Raw genomic sequence first — 19,612 nt, 5'->3', positions numbered from 1 at the left:
TCAGCAGATCTGATAGCTTCTTCAGATGTTATATGCTTGAAGTCTTCCTCCAGGCCTGAGAAGTGTAACACATTCTGGAGCACATCTGATCCAAAGAAGCCACAGATCTTATAGGATAATTAAACAGCAGCCATCCAGTGGGAATTCCCAAGACCTGATGAAGTTTGTCTATGGATTTTATGGAATTATATCAAAGGGTCTGTTGCAGGGTAGCAACTGAGAAGTCACGAGGGAAAAAAAGGCAAGAAAAAGCCTGGAAATGGGGAACAACAGCAGTCAACCTCAGACAGGAGAGGTAAGGGAAGAAAAGGTAAGCCAAATACATTACTGTATTTAACAGGGAAGGAAAGGAATGCCACAGATCTGGTCAAGTGGAACATAAGTTTAAGAGTAAGCAATGTGCGGTGCCAGGGAATAAAAAGCATCTGCAGGGAACAGAGGAGAACGGGAAGGGGAGGAGAAAAAAGAGGGAAAATATAAAATATGAGAGAGTCCATTTTGGCTAAGCATCTAAACATTTAAGTGTTTATCTGAATAGCATTTTCCAGACTTGCTGAACTTTTGCATATTACTCCCTTCTACAGCAGCTCTCTCTGATCTTTCAAAAGGAAGAGGAACAGACTCTTTTTGAAAGCAATTTGCAAATCTACTCCTCTGGAGCTACATGGCGTTTTTAAAAATTACTATATTTTTACTTAACTAACACATGTCATTTGCCAGTCAGGATTCTTCAAGCTCTCACAACACAAGAGTTCACAGACCATCCAAGAGTTTTGCTTTAGATTGGTGGGTTTTTTCTTTTTTTTTTCCAAAGTGACACCAAATACAACGTTTATAGAAAAAATGTCTCTTCTTATGAAAAATCATGTATATATGGTTTAGTACTTTGGTAAGAGCAACTCACTCATTCCAGGCTCAGTCAGATAGCTGTAGCGCTTACGTAAAGCAAGGGAGACAAAGTTCTGGCGCCGGTCGGCTTTCTCCGTCTGCAACAAAACGTAATACTGTTTAGTGCCTTGAGTATCGCTATCCCCCATTTGAACAGAGCAATCGTCAAACCTCAGCATGATGGGCCCCATTTTGCAGTACACAACCCCACAAAGAAGAACGGATGTTTCCGTTCAGCTTCAGGAAGGCATGCTGAAGCCACATTTGGGCAAGCAGGCAGGGGATGGACAGAGCCGGTCTCCGTTCCTGTCTGCCATGTAATGAGTGTCAGGCACTGCGGAGCAGGGAGCATGGCTATCAGAGGGGGCAGAAACCTGCTGTGAATGACTACTGTTCTGGAGCAAGCAGGAAGGGACTGCAACCCTAAGAGATAACCCCCATGGGTTCATTCCTGCTCACAACATCTCTGCTTATGAGGTGGAAGAGCTTAGATAGCAGATGTAGCTCATGATCCTGCCTTAAAGTATCTCAATACTATATTAACCCATTATCACTGAATAAACTGCTTCACACTACTAGAAAAGGTATGCTATTATTTATTCTGAGCAGCATGGTCTAGTAGAAGGTGTCCCTGACAATGGCAGGGGGTTGGAACTAGATGATCTTTAAGGTCCCTTCCAACCCAACCATTCTATGATTCTATGATTCTCTGTAAAATAAACCATCTTTGGCTAGAAACAGGAGATCAACACAAAAGGCTACAGATACAGACATAAAACATTCATAAGAGTACAACTTAGACCAATCAAATATTTCTCCCCAAATAAATTTGTCCTGAAAGCACATACACCACAATGTACACTGGCTTTAAAGTGAATACATTAAGGACAAAAAAGGCATGGGAGGGGATTTTTTTAATAGGCACAAGATGCAAAGATGAAGATTAGAAAGCAGACTACTATTGTTAACTAATAAATTGCATCGTAAGTCGCTGCATTCAGTGGCATGGCTGTTAGTGTGATGTCTTAAATATTAAAAGTCCTTCAGAGATCAGCTCACTTGATTATGTGGCTGAAAATATGGTTTGCTTAGAAAGAAAACTATTGTTATACCTATATAATAGCTCACTGGGAACAAATCCTGTGGAGAAAGTGATGTGGTTGCTATTATTATTTTTTAACATGTAAGGAGTGGGTTTTTTTTGTTTTTTGTTTGGTAGGTTTTGTTTTGTTTTTTAATTTTAATCAGCAGGTGGCTACTGCTATTTATTTGCCACCAGGAAGAGAAGAAAACTTTGCTGCTAGTAAAAGGGATACATCTATGAAGTTTCTTTAATAAGATGATCTCATTTATTAGTACCTCTAATGAGTAAAACCCACTCAATTTCCTGACAATCTAATGTTGCAGTTTTCAGCAAACAGTGACTTTTTAAGCTGCAAATATCTGGGGTTTATTTGAAAACAGATTTGTACAAAATATTTAGAAATTGCTCTTGGCTATTTTGCTTTTTCAGAAGAATCCATTTTATTTTCAGGATTGAAATATTATAGGCCACTATTGTGGCCTCAGCAATACTTCTTTCCTTCTCAGAAATACAAGTTACCAAAGCACTGGCAGCATTACTCCAAGAGGTAAAATCATACCCACTAAACTCTTCTTGATTTTGCCAAAAATGGACTTGGTCTGAATTTTTTAATTATATCCTTTTTCAGAAGAAAATTAGTTAAATTTTAGACTGCTACTATTCAATGGTTGGTTTAATTTTATAATATATAATCATGTTTTTTCCACATTTGTGCACTTCTGCTGTTTTGCAACAGCCTATCAGATGTTGAGGATGTGGTTATTCTGTATGTATCATTTTAATGCCATAGTTAAAAATAATTGTTTGTTTTTTCTATAACATATCACTTTTCTTCACTAAATCTGAAGGAAATAAAAACAAAAGACAGTGTTTATATTACCTCATCATCTTGATCTGACTCTGTTTCCTTTTGGTCCCAAGATGCATTGCAGAGACAAGGAATATTATAATGGACAGCAGGGAAAAGAATATCAGGATATGAAAAGGACCAAATTGGGAGCACAAAATGCAAGCTGATTTATAAGGCAAAGTAAATCCAAATGTCAACACAAAAGAAAAAAAAAAATCTTACATCCAATGCAAATCAACACGTGACATTACTGAAAGCATAAACCTATGACTTGCAGGCTGAAGCATGAGCTGTAAACAGAATCATAAAAATTATAGGAACTTGACACCACAGTAACAAGAGACTTTAAAAGCGTTCTACATACAGGAAACCGATAAAACATAAATTTAAAAAGCCTTTATCATATTCCAAAGCATTCTCATTAGTGGCATTTCACAGGGTTTCTTTGTCACTAGCAGGAAAAAAAAAACACAGAAACTAAAGGAGCAAAAATAAAACCAAACCAACCCTAAGGAAAATGTTCACTTTTTCTAACAAATACCTTTTTGTGTGCTGGCAGAGTGATATTCAAGTTGCAAACAGCTGTTTGTGGCAGTCCTTTTGTAGTCTTTGGTTCTTTCAAAAATGATAGTCGACCACAAGGTTCCTGGCTGGTGTCTCTTACCTAGAAAAGAAATTTTAGTACAGTGTAGTAAATATGTAGTAATATGTAGTAATTCAGATACCTAAAGGAGGTTTCTGGAGAGTTTCTCAGGGTTTCTTTCCACAAGAAGCTATCTAATGGGTAAAGACCAATGTTACTGTGAGCTGGAGCTCAGCCTGAGGTGCTGAAGGAGAAAAGGTGTTTCCATGAAAGAGTTAGATCAGACTGAAGCTCTCTGATGGTAAATCCATGCAAGACAAGATGTTGAGTGAGTCTAACCAGACGGTTTTATACTGGGATATTACTGAGAGACATTTTCTGCTCACCTTCATTTTTTTCTGCCATGTTTTGCGCTTGTGCTCACCAAAATACTTAAAAACTCCTTTTGCATGGCAGCTATGATAAGGCTAAGGAAAGTGAGTATCCATTCATGGTAGTTTAGAGATGAACAGTCTGCACACAGTTTTTTGGAGGCTGTTCTGCTGTACAGCATGTTTTTGAATGCATCTGCTTTGCTTAGCCCCTGGGAAATAATGATCTACCAGTATTATCCTGGAGGTCTGACTTGAGATGTGGTTTTAATAAAAGGCCCTGAATCCATATCACGGGTATTCTGGTGCCATCTCTGCCAGCAGCTCTTTTGTATCTTCATGCAAAGCACCATCTTCATGTTATTTACATATTAAACAATGACACATCCTCAGGGCAAGTTAGTCCTATCAGGCTGAGAAAGTGTTATCACTGGGGGGGAAAAAAATATCAGCAGAATTATTTGGCTTGTTTTGCTTTTACCTTGATAGAGAATGGCAGTCTATTGTCTTTGAAAGCATAAAAATTAAAAACAAGCTGCTGTCCTCCTTTAGTCAAAGGGGCCAGATTTCCATAGCAATCAACGTAAATAGGTTTTCCTTCCAGAACCTATCAAAGCAATAAATAAAAGTCAATAAAATCTCTTTTCACAGTAGATCCAGGCACATAAATATATCATGATTTCCCCCATCACAGTTCCTGAGTTTAGCACAAGTCCCCACTCAGATTAAATTCAACAACAAATTAGAAAATCACTGTGCATTACGGCAAGGTATTATGAGTGCAGGCAGTTTGGGAAACCATGAGCTACATGAGTGGCTTTTCTGGAGTAAGAATGCATAGATTTCCTTCAAGAAACAGTGTGCTGGTGACGATGTATTCACCACAAACCAGCCCTACTCATGACTGTGTGTCCATGGAGCCAACGAGAAGGAATTCCAGGTCAGCCATCTGCAAAGCCCAACCAGGGCTACTCAACAGCAGTACATGTAAAACCCACCGCGGACTGGCAAAGCCCAACCAGGGCTACTCAACAGCAGTGCATGTAAAGCCCACTGCGGACTGGCCTGGGGCATCCATTTGGAGACACATCCTCACGCTCCCCTTGTCTTGTCCTAATTTTGGCCTCCTATCAAGAAATTTTTTGACACAGTCTTGCTGTGAACCTTTATTCAGCTGGGCTTATAGCGACTTTTGCAGGACCTGTTGCCACTTGGAAAGCACATTGTCCGTTTAGGAGGAGGAAGCCGATTGTAAGTAAAAAATATACCTCAATGTCTTTGCTTCTTGCAACTTCTTCGAAGTTCTCTTGTTGCTCCAAAGTTTTGTCTACTTTGTCATCAGTCATGCAGAAGCAACGCAAATTGGATTCCACAGGGTCATTCATTTTGGCAAATATCACAAACTTTGCCATATAAGGAACACATATTAATTCTCTATAAAGCTGTGTTGCCAGCCCAACAGTCTCTAGTACTTGATGGCAGTCTGCGAGCCAAAATCTAAGTGGGAAAAAGCAAACCATTAAATCAACTTTTCATTATGCTCAAACATTGCTTAAGCCTTTAAAGAGAAACCATGTCCAGTGATCCTTGGCCATTTTGCATGCGTACTGTCCTTGCAGACTTCCCAAAGCTGTAATTTTCCTTCTACTTTCAGTGGAGCTTTAACCTTCCAAAAATGGGAATACCTGGCAGTGAAATGTTGATACACTTATTTGACCCTTCTCACACTGATATCTCATAAAACTATTTTAAGCCTCATTTGAAGCCATATTCTTGTGACCACATACTATGTATATTGTAATGTGCTGATGCTTCACTGTACCTTCGATATGCTAAAACAACCTCCTTGATAACACATACATACAGCAAAATCACATCTCCCATATAGATTGAAACCTAATATGCCCACAGTGAAGTTTCCCAAAGAGATAGATGTTAGACTGTTCTTTTCTCATCTTATGATTAAGAGATTGATGACAATTTTGATACAAATTATAAATATTTTAATCTGTAGTTTGTATGAGTCTTTTCCAAAATATTTCAGCCCTGTTCTATTTGGTTCTTTCAGCGATTCTCTCTCTTTATAAAGCTTTTTGTGGATGCAAATGTTATGTACGGAATGTTAAACTCTTTACCTGGCATACTATGAATTTTCTCCACTAGGATGCACGATTTGTACAGATCCTGTTGAACGTCTCCAATCAGCATTTAAATCCACTAAATCCATTAAAATGCATTTTAAACCATGATTTTTTGGCAAGTGATATTTTTGTGAAAGTAATTTTATGTAATTTTTAACTAAAAAGCCCACAGCCAGAAACTGAATGTCTAGCTTTTTTAAAAAATACGTTTTTATGAATCCCCCCAATTTTTTTATTGAATGAGCATTTTAAATTTTCCCTTTCTGTTGCAGTTTGCAGAAAAAGAAACCCCTGTGTGGTACTGCAGCCTTCAGAGAAATAGCATGTGTGACTGCCAGGAGACATCACCGCAGCAGAAAAGGCCAGAACGAAACTTCATGTGCAACCCTGGATGTGTGGGATGCTGATACATAGTGACAAAGAAGCATCTGGTCCATTGCTGCTTCATCAGTCTTGCAAAAGACTTACAGCAAGCCAAAAAAATAACCCCACAGCTATGCACTTCGTTAATCAAGGGAAACTACTCCCTCGGTGCGTTTGGCAAGCTCTATTACCATACCTGGCTGAAACATTGGTTGTGAACGAGACACAGTCATTTGAGAACGTCAGCGGAGTGGTGCCTGTGATATCCTCCCACTGCGCAGGTGAAGTACCTCCTACGTAAAGATAAACCATGGAGATTTTCTTTCGAACACCAAGCATATACAGACTAGCTAAGAATATCTCTATCAAGTTATTTTGCTTCACGCATAAAAAGAGAACCTAGACAATAATGTTTTCCAACAGCTGAGCTACAGGTTATACAATACATCGTATCTTACACACCAGAAAATGATGCTGATGTAAGCAAAGTACATTACCTACAAGTCAATAGCAAAGCCCGCCCTGATATCAGCTAGGACAGAATTATTTCTGCAAACTACTTTTACTGACAACCATGTTTAATAGCCAAGGCTGAAATTCTTTGTACTGGCTAAATATGAAACAGCATTTAATATCTATTGGCAGAGTTCTTTTACAATGGCATCAGACCAGATTCAAAGCCCAGGGAGTCAGTGGGAGCCTTTCAAATGACCTCAGCTGGCTTTGCTCAGAACTGATCTGAACTCTACTGGACCAAGCACACCAATGTTCCCTTACTGGAAGGCACGAGTTGTACACTTACAAGAGTGAGCAGAGACATTGCTGTCACAGAAACCTTTGCAAAGAGCATGATTTACTCTAACCTGTAATGCTACATAAAAGTCGAAGGCTGGGTGTCGTGTCTCCTTTGTACCCATTGGTTACACCTTCTCCCGATGGAGGTGGCACAGGAATTGTCATGGTTATTGGCTTATGAAATTTTCTTCTTCTTGGCTCCACAGTGACAATGGGACTGAAAGTTGCTTTGTTTCCAAGGATTTTTTTGACAATCTCCTCTGGAACCGGTTGAGCCTGTCAACACAGGGAAAGCATTTAAACTAGATCTACAAATTTGTTGTAGACATGCAGAACTGATTTCCAAAAGATAACTCAATTTTGCTTTTATTTTCTGTAGAATTTTATTTCTTTTTTTTTTTCCCCAGGCAGCCTTCTCCTATAGCTCACAAGGGTGACTATTAGTACAACTCACGCTTAGTATTTTTCTCAACAAAGCACTTATGATTTCCTAATAGCTAACTTGTAGAGCAAAACTATAAATCTCAGAAGGTTGCCTACAGTATTTGCTGAGAGGTTTTCAGAGCACGTTGGGGTTTGTTTTTAATTTACAGTGATGGGTGATATTAAATACAATTTCAAAATATCGAAAGAGGCCTATTTTGTTAGCGGAGTCTTGAGCTGTGAGGACTAGACACTCGTCTTGGAAATGCTGAACAATTCTCACATCTCTGCCAAACACAAATCTGTGCTCCTGAGGAACACTGCGTACTTTGACTTACCTCTGTGCTCAGTGCTTCCTATGCTATTCCACTATTGATTATTAGAAATACTTGTTTGGGTCAAATTCATACAGAACGCATTAAGGTATAGCAGAACTATAAGCAACTTTCAGATTTTCTACCTCCATTTTGTGCCTTAAAAGGTTTCCTAACTTTATACGGGAAGAAAGGAAAAATAGTCAATATGGGAAGAAATGCTATAGAATTTTTGTAGTTTTTACCATGTAAGACCTGAACTGAAAAGTGACAGACATCTTATGGGAAATTTGTGGGTTTGCATGCATTTGCCTTTTTTTTAAAAAAACTTTAAATTCTGTTTCAATCAGGCTGACCTGTGACTTGCTGCATTATTCAAACTGCACAAGGTATCGGTATGCATAGAATATGTAGCTACATTGCCATCTCAGCAGTGACAACACTGCGTATGGAGACATTGTGCTTCCTTCACACTAAATAGCTCTGGAAAGGCAGCTGTATGACCATAACAGCAGAGCTTCCATTTTCTCAAGATTAATCACCTTTAGATGTGAAATATCATTAACAGATGAGAAATGTTCCAGTGTGAATTCCAAGCACTGGAATCGAAACCAGCATCCCTATTTCACGAACCCATCAGACTTGTCAGGTTATTAAGTAATTCTAAGTGATAATTAACAGAATTCAAAGAAAAAGGTACCTCCTACAGAACATTTCTCCACTTTCTGTGCGGTTTGTTTAAGGAGAGTTTAAGCTATTTGCTCTTCCCAGATTCCATCCATCGCTAGAAACGCCAGTGGTGAATGCCCTAAGCTACAACAGATGTATATGGGAGGTCTTTGACCCCAAAACAGCTGGCAAACAGCTGCATAAACTCTCTACCAAACACATTCCTATGGCAAAGGGCAGTCCAGTGACACCAATCACAAGCTGCTACTTGGCCACAGGAGGCTGGGACAGCACAGAGGCTGTGCAGCTCATAGCTCCTGGCAGCCACAGCTGTCAGGAAGATGGCAGACAATATCCCTGAGGCTGTGGTGGCTCCAGGCCTTTGCTTTTCCTTCCATTCTTCAGATGCTAAACAATACTCAAAGTAACAATAAAAGGGGAGCTGGGCTTTTGCCATGGGGAGAAGACCTGTGCATCACCACACCACAGGGGCATTGAAAGGCAGAGAGTGTGCCCATGCAGACACATGCCAATTCAGATCTCAGGTGTGAATACTACCCACCTTGCAACCCACTACTAAGGAGCAGCAGGCTCCTTAGCTGCAAGCCTCATCCATTGAGACCAACAACGCGCTTGTAGACACTGAGGATATGAACACGAGGGCACCTTTACCTGGAGCCCCACGCGGATTCTTTTGGTTAGGGCACCCTCGGGGAAGGACGCCTGGACTCGCGGCACCGTCGTGCTGCTCAGCACCCCGCCCTCCGGGCCGATTTGGTTACTCTCCTGCTTGATTCGCGAAACCACCGCAAAGTACTGAGGGAAATCTTTTGTGACAATCCTGCAGATACGCTTCTTCTCTAAGTCCTCAACGCTGTCCAGCTCTGGTGGGAGAAGACAGTTAAAACATTCAGGCATTATCTGCCCACGTTCATACCAGGCACATCTGTTGAGTGAGTGTGAGGTTTCGAATATGCCTTAAAATGCTTGAGGAATTTTTTTTTATTTACTACAGCAGAAAAAAAAATATTCAGTGCTATTAATTATCAAGCTTTGGTTTGCTCTGTGAACTTTTGCGTAAATCTTGACAACAAAGGCCAACAGCACCAGACACACAGGTCTGCCAGGACACCTAAGCACTAGGGTGTGACAGTCTCTGCAACAGCAGCTGCCGTAGGATGGCAGGTTTGTCACACAGCATGGGAGTCCATGGAGGTCTGGAGGAGATGGTCAAACTTCTTTCCTCTCTCATCTATATCTATAAGCACACAAGTGCACTGATCTTTCTGTGCACACCTTCAAAAGACATTTATTTCCAGCCTCTTCCCTCATATAGCTCCGACATGCAGAAAACCACAGGAAATCACAGTCAGTTCGTGAACTATCTAACTTCATGCCAAGTGTGAAATCCAGAGTTTGCCCAGCTAGGGCACTTGAGAAAGTTATCTCCCAGACTGGCATACGTAGAATCCTGACCAGACACTGAGCTCTCCAGTAAAACTGAGGATGTGAGACAGCTCTGTCTGCCATCACTATCTGTGAAGCCATAGCAAGCATCCCTTCCCACATCAGGCTTTCAGCCATTCAGGTATCTGCCCCAAAATAACTGCATTGTGATCCTCAGTTCCTAGAGAAACTTAATGCATCCTCACAGACAACTAGAACAGAAACACATCATCAATTCCACATTCCCAGCTTGTAGGGTCACCAGGGCTCAGAAAGGTGCATGGAGTATCTACCCATATTAACTAATCAAGTAGATGACATAGACATGTATGCACTGAGGAAAACTCTGTGATATGTCAGAAATATAAGTAATTATGCAACTATATGTGTGTGTATATATACACTAGTGAAATCCCTGTGATATAAATACTATTCACAAATGGAGATAACTACACAACTGTCATGCATTTCCCCTGTAATTTCTTGCACTCTGCCTTTTTAGGTATTGTAACTGGGTTTCATTCCAGCACTCCACACGTTTTCACTCTTATTTTCCTCCTTAAAAAGGGCACCACATTCCCAAGGAAGAAAGTTTGTTCCTCAAAAGATGACATTTCTCTCAGATGCAGAAAGAGAAAGCAGGGGGACCAGAAATGGTACCAAGACAAAAGACACTTGTAAAATTCTTTACTTTATGTGACAGACATTTTCCTCCTCTGAACATGTAAGCTCAATTACAGCTCCAAAAGAATTAGAATATAAATTTGGTAAAATGTCAGTTTTCCATTTTAAAACTTTCAGCAGGTAATTCAGATTAATTGCATGGCATTGCTGTGGATCATATGTAGCTACCAGAAGAGAATAATTTCTTATCATAATGTCAGCTTCCATTTACTTTGACTCAGAGACTGATATCTGAAGACCTCTAACGAACGAGGTGTTCTGCCTGCAGTCTCTGGAAGCAATGGCTTGTGCAGGAGACAAACTGGATTCTTAAACTCCCAGGCAGGTATAATCTTGACTGGTAAATCCTATGCATTCTCCTGTTTGTTGCTAAAGACTAAACCCACTGTAAAATGCTCACAGAGATGAAGGATAAATAAAATTGTCCTGAAGTAGAAAATTAGCGTCTTATATAAGAACATTTCAAAATCCTTTGAGTTTGGCAGGCACTCTCCTTTAGAGGAGGAGAAAGTTGTAAAGATTAGGGTGGCAGAAAAACAGTCCGGCACGGAGACTATATACAGGGAGATTATGTTTGGATAATACATATGTAATCTTCTATATGAAGTTGCCCTCTAACAGAAAAAAAGATGATAAGCAATCAAACCATCTCTGACTGCCACGAGAAATGCTGTGTTAGCATGACAGAATTAATGAAACAGGGAAAACTAGTCCTGGGAGAGGTCACGTTTCCTGAACACACCTCGTGCATTTTACAGAAAGTCCTATCATCATTACTATTTTCCTCAGTTGCTGACACTTCATTCCTATGTACTCTGTTTCAATTAAAAACCTCGAAGGACTTTTTGGTTGGCTGGTTGGGTTTTGTGTGTTGTTTTTTTTAACCACAGAGAAGTATGCTATAGACCTCATCTTACAGATTAGGGATGGTGAAGCAGAGAGAGGTAAAGCAGAAAGGTGAGTGGGAGAATTGGGAAGAGTCTCCCAACGTCACTGTCTCCCAGATTTGTGCTAACAGCCCAAAGGGCACCTGTGGCCATTAAGTTTTAGTAAATCAAGAGAAAGGTATGATGAATACTCTGCATATATGTCTTCCACTGCCACCCAAGTGTATGGTACACTTATCCTAAAGTGGCTGGTGGGAGTGATGGAGGAGAGACGAGATGGAGAGAAGGAAAGGAGGGAGGAAAGGAAGATCACTCCTCCCCACACTCTAGTCCATGGTGCCACATGAATGTTATGTTAAGGTTCCCGGACAGAAGAGACACCCAGCCACGTCCTCCAAGGTCAGAGAGGGACCTCACATAGGGCGTCTCAGGTCAAGGAAAGCAACCACACCAGTTCTGTCAGGTGAGAGGCAGTTGTGGGTCAAATTAATCCCATGTCTAATACCTTTCTTTTTCACTTTTAGATAAAGTAACACAGAGCAAGTGTCTTCTGACTGGAAACGGAATAAGGCATTAAATATATTAAATAATATTTAACGGAATAAGTCACAGAACACCTGGTTGTTTCATGAGCTTCAAGGCGTGTTTCTGTGATCTGGTGTCTGATTTCACTTACCAGGGCCTTAAAAGGAGTTTGGCTAGCACTGAAAAAGCAAATCTCACCTGTACTTAACAGACTGAACAGCTCTCTGAGTTCTGCAATTCTCCCTGCAGTACTGGCCTTGTCACTGTGCAGAGACTGAAAGGTGGAACGACCATGGGATACCAGTTTCCCACATACAGAGATGTGCCCTTAAGAAATTGTTGCACTAGAAGTGGGGCACCCAGGAGGCAGCACTCACATGAGAACGGTACAGGAGATGGATGGAGGCGGAAAGAGCACATGGGAAGGGGCAAGGAGAAGCTGAGGGCAGCGAGACTTGTCTTTAAAAAGCTGGTAACTAGACCCACCCTACCAGCTTCAATATTTCACGTACGTAACTAGATGCTCCCAGCACCACGACGAGGTCTCATCCTCAAATAAGGCAATGTCCTTTATCTGCTCTTTTGTCTATTTTTGCACAGTCTCTTATCTTGCCATTCACAGCACAAAGTTTAACAGCAATATGTTTAAAAACTTTTCTTGGAAATGTGGCAAAATCATTGCAGAGTGATTTATGCTGGTATTTTAAACTTCAAGCATAAACAAGATCACACTCTGGTTTGATCTGTAGATTCAAAGAAGTAGTTATGTAAAAACTCCTGCGTCCCATCTGAAACCACACTGTGCAGCTGCAAGCATATTGTAGCCATAAATATTTGCATTTCTTGGCTCACTCACTAGTTTGCAAAGCATGTCAAAAGATTAGCTACCCCAGTGTGTGCATTTATGCCCACAATTTGTCTATAGGTACCTGTACCTGTAAAGTGTGCAGGCATGTAAAAAGCAAACACAAGTTATACCTAAAAGGAGTCTGACTGAAAATGTAACCTATTCACCAATTACAAGACAGAGAACTTCTTCCTAAAAAAAAATATTAGTTTTTCTTTCATGATAATAAAAGCAAAGTTCTGCTATTATTTAACCCTGCCTTTAATGCCCCGAGTGTTGCCTTTCACTCTGGGTTATTCTGAGCCTGAGAGGAGGTTTTCCAGCAGATGGAGCTGCTCCCAGGAAGGAAAGCACTGGGTTTGGGAGGGCGAGGAGCAAAGGTGTCCTTGCTCTCATCCCCTCTTGCTATATGGAAGAGCCAAACAGGAAAAACAAAACAGAGAAGCAAACTGCATCTTTAAAAATTTAGCATAGTAAGGAGCTGGGAATAAAAGTCTGCCCTCCTTCACTACACAGATAGGAAAGAACTAGTGAATCGCAGCAGGTCTAACACAAAATGGACCAGCTGCTTTTAACAGAAAAACGGGCACTCCTGCAGCATGTTGTGGCATTTAGAGATGACTGTGCAGATGAATTTTCCTGCAAAGACACATTAAACTTCTGGAAATGACTGACTATGTGGCTGCTTTTTATTTCCATTAAAGATCGCTTCTGCCTCCAGAGTTCATCCCTGGAATAAATCTTCTACCCAAGTTATGGCTTCTGAGATGCAAGATATTGCTTCAGAGCCAAGTACGATTGTGGTATTTTGTAACAAACCAGTAAAAGTTCAGATGAAAGAAACCAACCTGCTCTTAATTCTACAAATTTGTAATTTTATGTCATTGTTTGGAAGACCTTTTACACAGAAAAGGTGTCATTTAACTGGAGCAGAATTTTGTCAAGACCTTTGTACTACTTTAATGCAGGGGTTTGTTTTGTTTTGTTTTCCTAACTAGAGAAGGATTAAGCTAAAATGAACTGCATAAATAATCAACACAGTGTTCTGGGTGTGTCTGCAGTATTTTTTCTCCTTTCCCTCTCATAAACGATTGCCTGGATTGGTAAAAGGCATTTCTGCAGCTTGGGTTTTAACGTGCCAAATATTTTCACTCTAATGGAACAGTCCAGTGTCCATCATACTTTCTGTGATTCACTGGCTGTACATACACCTGCTAACCTCAAACAGCAGTTCTCCAAAAGGGAAGAGCCACCTGAAGCCCTCAACAGATCAGAAAGTTGTACTCTGGCTCCAAATTGTGAAGCTTATTAATTTAGGCTCTAAGTACTGAGGGCTTCATGCCCACTTCTCTCAAAGTGGTTTTATTTATTGAGCTCTCTTCTCTGTAATATGTGAGTTTATCCATATAGCACCTCTGGAGAGCTCTTTCACAAGTGATGCAAGTTGGAGTACTTTAGAGCAGTGTTTTTTTGTCCATATTTCCTATCCCAAAACTGAACTAAGCTCAGTCTGGAAAGCACATGAAGCAAATAAGCAAGCTGCTGATCAGTTCTGACTACCTCACCACAGACAAGGCACTGATACTTCAATCAAATGCCAAATCATTACTTCCTATCTCATGCTAGTGCGCAGAGAAGGAGTGGGTGGCGGTGGGATTCTTCTTTCAGAAAGGCTGCAACTACTGCCTTCGATCCTGAAGCAGTTCTTCCCCAAGTAATACTATCCTGGGCCATACTCGCTCTTTTGCCTGCTCCAGTGCTTTTAGGTACCCTTCTGCGATGAGGTTTGTTGTATTGTTCCAAACCCACTGACCCAACATTTGCAGTGTTTCTGCTCTACTGCTTGATTGGTTATATTACATCTATTTTAAAATGAATAGCTACAATAGGTCATCATATAACAAGGAAATATTTGCCGTTGCTCTGTATTTTTACAAGCCCATGTGCAGTTCAAGTACTTTGAAGCAAAAATACTACATAAGCCCATTCTGCTGTTTCCATTCTCAGATAACCAGGAAATTAGTACAAATGCTAAATCTCAGATGTCCAGGAAGCCCCTCGCAACAGCACTACTCTCCTTTCCACGTTCTCAAGGCATGCCTTTTGCTGAGGCTGCCCTTTTCAAACAAGGAGGGGCCAAGATCAAAGGCAGAGCCTGCTCACAGATACCTCTCGTAGCTGCCATCCACAGCCTGATCATTTGCTTCAAATGCTTTTGCTGATAATGAAGGAACTTTCCTGCAGCTTGTACCCCACCACACTGTGACTTTCTGTAGGAGGTTATCTGGAGAAAATCCTGTGGATAAACCCTTATAGAAAACCAAAGTCCAAACCACAAGGTATTTCATTCACACTCAGATGCAAAGAGCTCAAGCAATGGTTTATCAGCACAAGTATTGAAAAATACTTGCTGGAAAAAGAAAGCAGTGATGCCAAGGGATCACTGCAGTCCCAGTCTGGCTTTGCCCACAAAGTGTCCGCAGGGACCATCTGTCACAGCATCTTCTGATGAATTGTGTACAGCTGAGTCCTCTCATCTTAAGGGACTCTCACATAAACAGCAATGTCCAAGCAAAATAAGGGAGCCAGACTTCCCAGATGGGCATCAGGAAGGCAGGTTGTGTATCTGTAGGAGGCAACCTCTAACAATACCGTTTCAAAGAAGAATGGTCTATGGGCTGAGGTCTGCATCTGTGGGAAAGTCTAATATAACTGATATTTACACTTCATCGTTGCTTTGGAATGACCTTCATATGGCCCTGCCTGAGCAGCAGAAACATGCTTACCTCCAGCTGGGATGTTATTCTCAACTTCATGCTGTAAAGCAACTGTGCAACTTTGCTTAAACTTGGCAAGACTTCAGACCAAAATTTACCACTCATTTCAGGATGTCTCCAGGCCACTGCTGAACAATTTCTCTTTACACTCTTTCCATTAGTTTAATATGTAACACACACTGTATTCCCCAAAGTCAGATATCCCCTGCACTGTCTTACTTTAGGTTGCTTTACTCTGCTCATGTTAGCAAGCCTGCACAAAGGTAAGGCTTGCTAAAGCTTTGAGAAAATGTTTACCTTCGTCCATGCCATTGAGTATTTCAGTTAAGTCTTCATGTTTGCTGTCGTACTGGTGCTCCTTCCACGTCTCACCATTTTCACTTCGAAGTACGATTAGTTCTCTTTCCTTTCCTCGCATTGATCCAAAATGTGGGATTTCCACTATGACAGGGCTAGAGAAAAAGGAATCATATTATTTTTAATCCTATATCTCCTCACTGCCCTTAATTTCCTATGGGCATGAAGTCCTTAAGAAACTACAGTCATTTTAAATAGCACAGTTACGTAAAAATGTTTTTAAAATTGCCAAAGCTGCACAATCCTTTACCATTTAAACTCCAATTAATAGATAACTTGAAAATATTCATATATAGTTCAATTTTAATGTAAATCTTATGGAACAGCTGCCTACATGAAAAAATAGTGACAACTTTTGCTAAGGAGAGTTCTCCCTGCTCATTTATCCCAGGATGTAGGTGATCCAACCTGCCTCCAGCACACACAGCACTGCTGACTTTTAATTAGCATTAGCATAGTCAAAATTCGGATTTGGCTCAAGGGATTTGAAGGGGCAAAGTCAGTTCAGAAACAGTCCAGCTATCCAAATGCATGCAACAGCTACTGACTGCAGCAGGAACTGCACGTGCATGTAGGTTTTAAACTTCAAGCTAAGTCCCAAGCTTTTCAAAGCTCTCCCTGGCTCACTGTTGATGCAGCTCCTGTGAAACACAAGAGGTTGTTTCTCATTAGCTTCACTTTCTGGTTCTCATGCCCAAAATCACAGCTGCAACATCGGTACTGTAAACATCACTGGGGAATGTTTAGATCCTTTCAGAATGGATTTCTCTGAGTTAAGCAACATCACGACCACATTTATATTAGTTACTGTCAAACATTCTGGGGGGAAGGAAAGGGAATGAGAAGGTGGTTAATAATACACCTGTGTCACCAGACAATGTACCTTCAACAGAGGACTGCAAGTGCATTACTGAACAGTTATTGTGAACAACCGACAGAAACCACCATTCACTTCATGTGCCATTCCTTAACAAAACGGACACTTTTGCCAAACACTTCACAGGCAGGATATGCATTTTAAAGTATGCTAAGACAAACCGACTGAAATTACACAGTAAGTGAACAATTATGGATTATGCAGCTTTAAGACATTTAAACAGACAGTATCATTATTTTCCTACAGAGGTTGTAAAAGATTTCACTGCTTTGTAATAACTTAGTTTAAAGTAGCATCACATGATGGAAGAAGTATGCAGCACTTCTGTGGTACTAGGCACCTGCAAGGTGCTGGGTGCATTAACCAAACAATTACCCGAGCACGGAAATCACAACAGCTATCATGAGAAAAAAACATAAAACTAATTGGAAGTCCAGTTTTCATGTTAAATACCAAGGGAGAAGAGTTAGATAGTATTTTTTCCCGTGAAAATAGAAAAAGACAGTTTAATTAATACTTATTTTAGATGCTTTTAAGAACACCCAGGCTGTTACTCTAATCAAAAGTCCTTTAACAAGAAGTAAGAATTTGGCTGCTGTCTCCCATTGTGCACAGCAAGTAAATACCAAAAATTCAGATACATTGCTTAAGATATTTACTCTCTAGTTCAAAAAGAGTACAAACTGAAAACCTACACTGTAGTACAATCTTTGCAGGCTAATATTTCAGATACTGTCTCTGAAAATATTTAGAAACCACACAATTTTGTGCATGACATATAACAAGAATACTCAGTGAGAAGGTATTGAACAGGTTTGGAACACCAAACACTCACCAGTATTTTGAAAACCTAAAGCAATAAATTTCACAATAAGGTTTGAAAACAACAGTCAAAAATATATGGAAACATTCTTACATTTTTAGACTATACACTGCAGTTCCTTTGGGTAGCACATTTGGCTATATAAATTTATTTTAACAAGATGCAGATTGAAAAGATTAGTATTTCTCCAACCTTGTTGAATGAAGTCATTCACTCAATGACATTTTTTCTAAATAATATTTCATAAATAATAGACTTTATGCGATCATATTTTACAAATGCTCTTCCCAAAACAGACTCACTCAAGGCCTGTAAATACCTTCTCTACCACAGGGCTGAACTTAAAGGACTGTCACTGTGTATTAAAATGTATTTGATGCAGTTGAAACACTTCAAATTTAAAAAACTACAAAAGCACAGAAGTTATGAAAGCAGAATGCTGGCAGTGAATTTTACATGCCTATAAGCACAAGGTAGTAGCAGAGCTATATTAAATCAAGCCACTATGATTTTCTTTCAGTGACATGAATCAACTGAAAGCTTTAGAAAACTTAAAAAAAATGGGAATAACAAAAAATTGGAAACAAAAGAAAAACTGTAGACATTCTGTATCTTTTCCGTACATATCCTACCCAATAAATTTTGTTCCTTGTGGACCAAGCTGCAGGATTCGGCTAACCATGCTCTCACCCTCATTTAGAGGGGGAGGAGTGTTAGGAAGATGCAGTTTACTGAATAACATCCATGCAGCAGGAAGAGAAACGAGAAGGGGAAATTAGGAACAAGCTGTCATTCCCGACAGAACCGGCAGTTTACACCAGGGTGCCACTCATGGTAATGAACAAAATTTATAATTAGGAGAAAAAAAAAAGCCACATCATAGTGGATTGTTTCCCCTATTTTAAGCTTAAAAAAAGTCAGTTCCTAGCATTTGTACTACTTGACGCTCTACAGTAAGTGCTGCGCCATTGCTCTCAGGGGCTTTGCTCCATGGGGCGGAGACAGGCAGCTCCCAGCAACTCTAGCAGGAGCCATCCGTGCGCATGCCACGGCATAGGGAACAGAGCTCAATATTTGGGTCCTTGTGGGTGACTTTAGGACACTTTTTTGTGACAGAGGTGTTTCTCCGATACTCTATGAGCAAGACGGCCAAAACCTGTTCTGGGTTACAGGCATGTGATTCCTCCTGACTTCAAAGGCAGGTTGCATGAGTAGATGGGGGCAGGACCTGGCCTTTTCATGGCTTCCCTTCCCTTTGGCTCCACCCAGTAGTCATCATAGAGGCAAAGCTCCCCTTAAAATACAAGGGTACTCTCTGGAAGGAATGGCAGGTTGGCATTTTTTAATATTGCAAGTTAAGTAACCTATCTTACATGCTCAAATGATGTAGAGTCAACGTTTAACTACTTAGATCCACAGGATAAAGGAAATGAAAGATGCAACATGAGTGTAAATATTGAAATTCATAGAACCACTCACCCTAAAAATTGTGCCCCTGCTGGCCCCATTTCTACAAGTCTACTTGCTAATCCTTCTCCTTCAACCATCGGTGGTGGGCTGGCCAGTTTATGCCTCTTTACCAAGCGGCAGGTGATGCGGGTTGGTGCTGTACACTTGCGTGGTGGGATAATTATTCTCATTCCATGATGGCGACTACCCCTCATTGAACCCCCACGTGCATCAACCATAAAACTAACCAGGAAACTGTAGGAAAAAGGAAACGCGTCAATGAAAATGGTCACAAAACAAGCAGAAGATCAGCAAAAAGTCAACCGCCACAGTCTTTAAAACATTATTAGAAAAGTCCTCCCGATCCCAGCTAAACTAAAAAGAACATGAAGATTCTTTTAAAACATATACTTACATGTTAACTATTGGTTATCAAAAGCAAGAATTGCTAAAGGTCTA

The 19,612-nt window shown here is 40.4% G+C and overlaps 1 protein-coding gene across 5 annotated transcripts in view; it reads right to left on the bottom strand.

Moving 5' to 3' along the window:
* Positions 1-19,612, bottom strand: part of ANK3 (ankyrin 3) — a 311,217-nt gene that overhangs the window by 38,253 nt on the left and 253,352 nt on the right. For 4 of the 5 annotated variants that reach the window (XM_068400124.1, XM_068400125.1, XM_068400127.1 and 1 more), the window contains 9 exons: positions 19,184-19,408; positions 15,945-16,099; positions 9,154-9,365; positions 7,144-7,351; positions 6,477-6,573; positions 5,045-5,273; positions 4,258-4,383; positions 3,364-3,486; positions 905-986 (listed from right to left, as the gene is read on the bottom strand). In XM_068400124.1, coding sequence (XP_068256225.1) covers positions 905-986; positions 3,364-3,486; positions 4,258-4,383; positions 5,045-5,273; positions 6,477-6,573; positions 7,144-7,351; positions 9,154-9,365; positions 15,945-16,099; positions 19,184-19,408 — 1,457 coding nt within the window. Of the gene's footprint in view, positions 1-904; positions 987-2,852; positions 2,880-3,363; positions 3,487-4,257; positions 4,384-5,044; positions 5,274-6,476; positions 6,574-7,143; positions 7,352-9,153; positions 9,366-15,944; positions 16,100-19,183; positions 19,409-19,612 lie in introns of all 5 variants that reach the window. The other variant, XM_068400123.1, reaches the window with a different exon arrangement.

Source organism: Nyctibius grandis, chromosome 4 (genome assembly GCF_013368605.1).
Source record: "Nyctibius grandis isolate bNycGra1 chromosome 4, bNycGra1.pri, whole genome shotgun sequence".
Taxonomy (NCBI): Eukaryota; Metazoa; Chordata; class Aves; order Nyctibiiformes; family Nyctibiidae; genus Nyctibius; species Nyctibius grandis.
The sequence above is the reverse complement of the archived record's forward strand: the minus strand, read 5'-3'. Positions and strand labels throughout refer to the sequence as shown.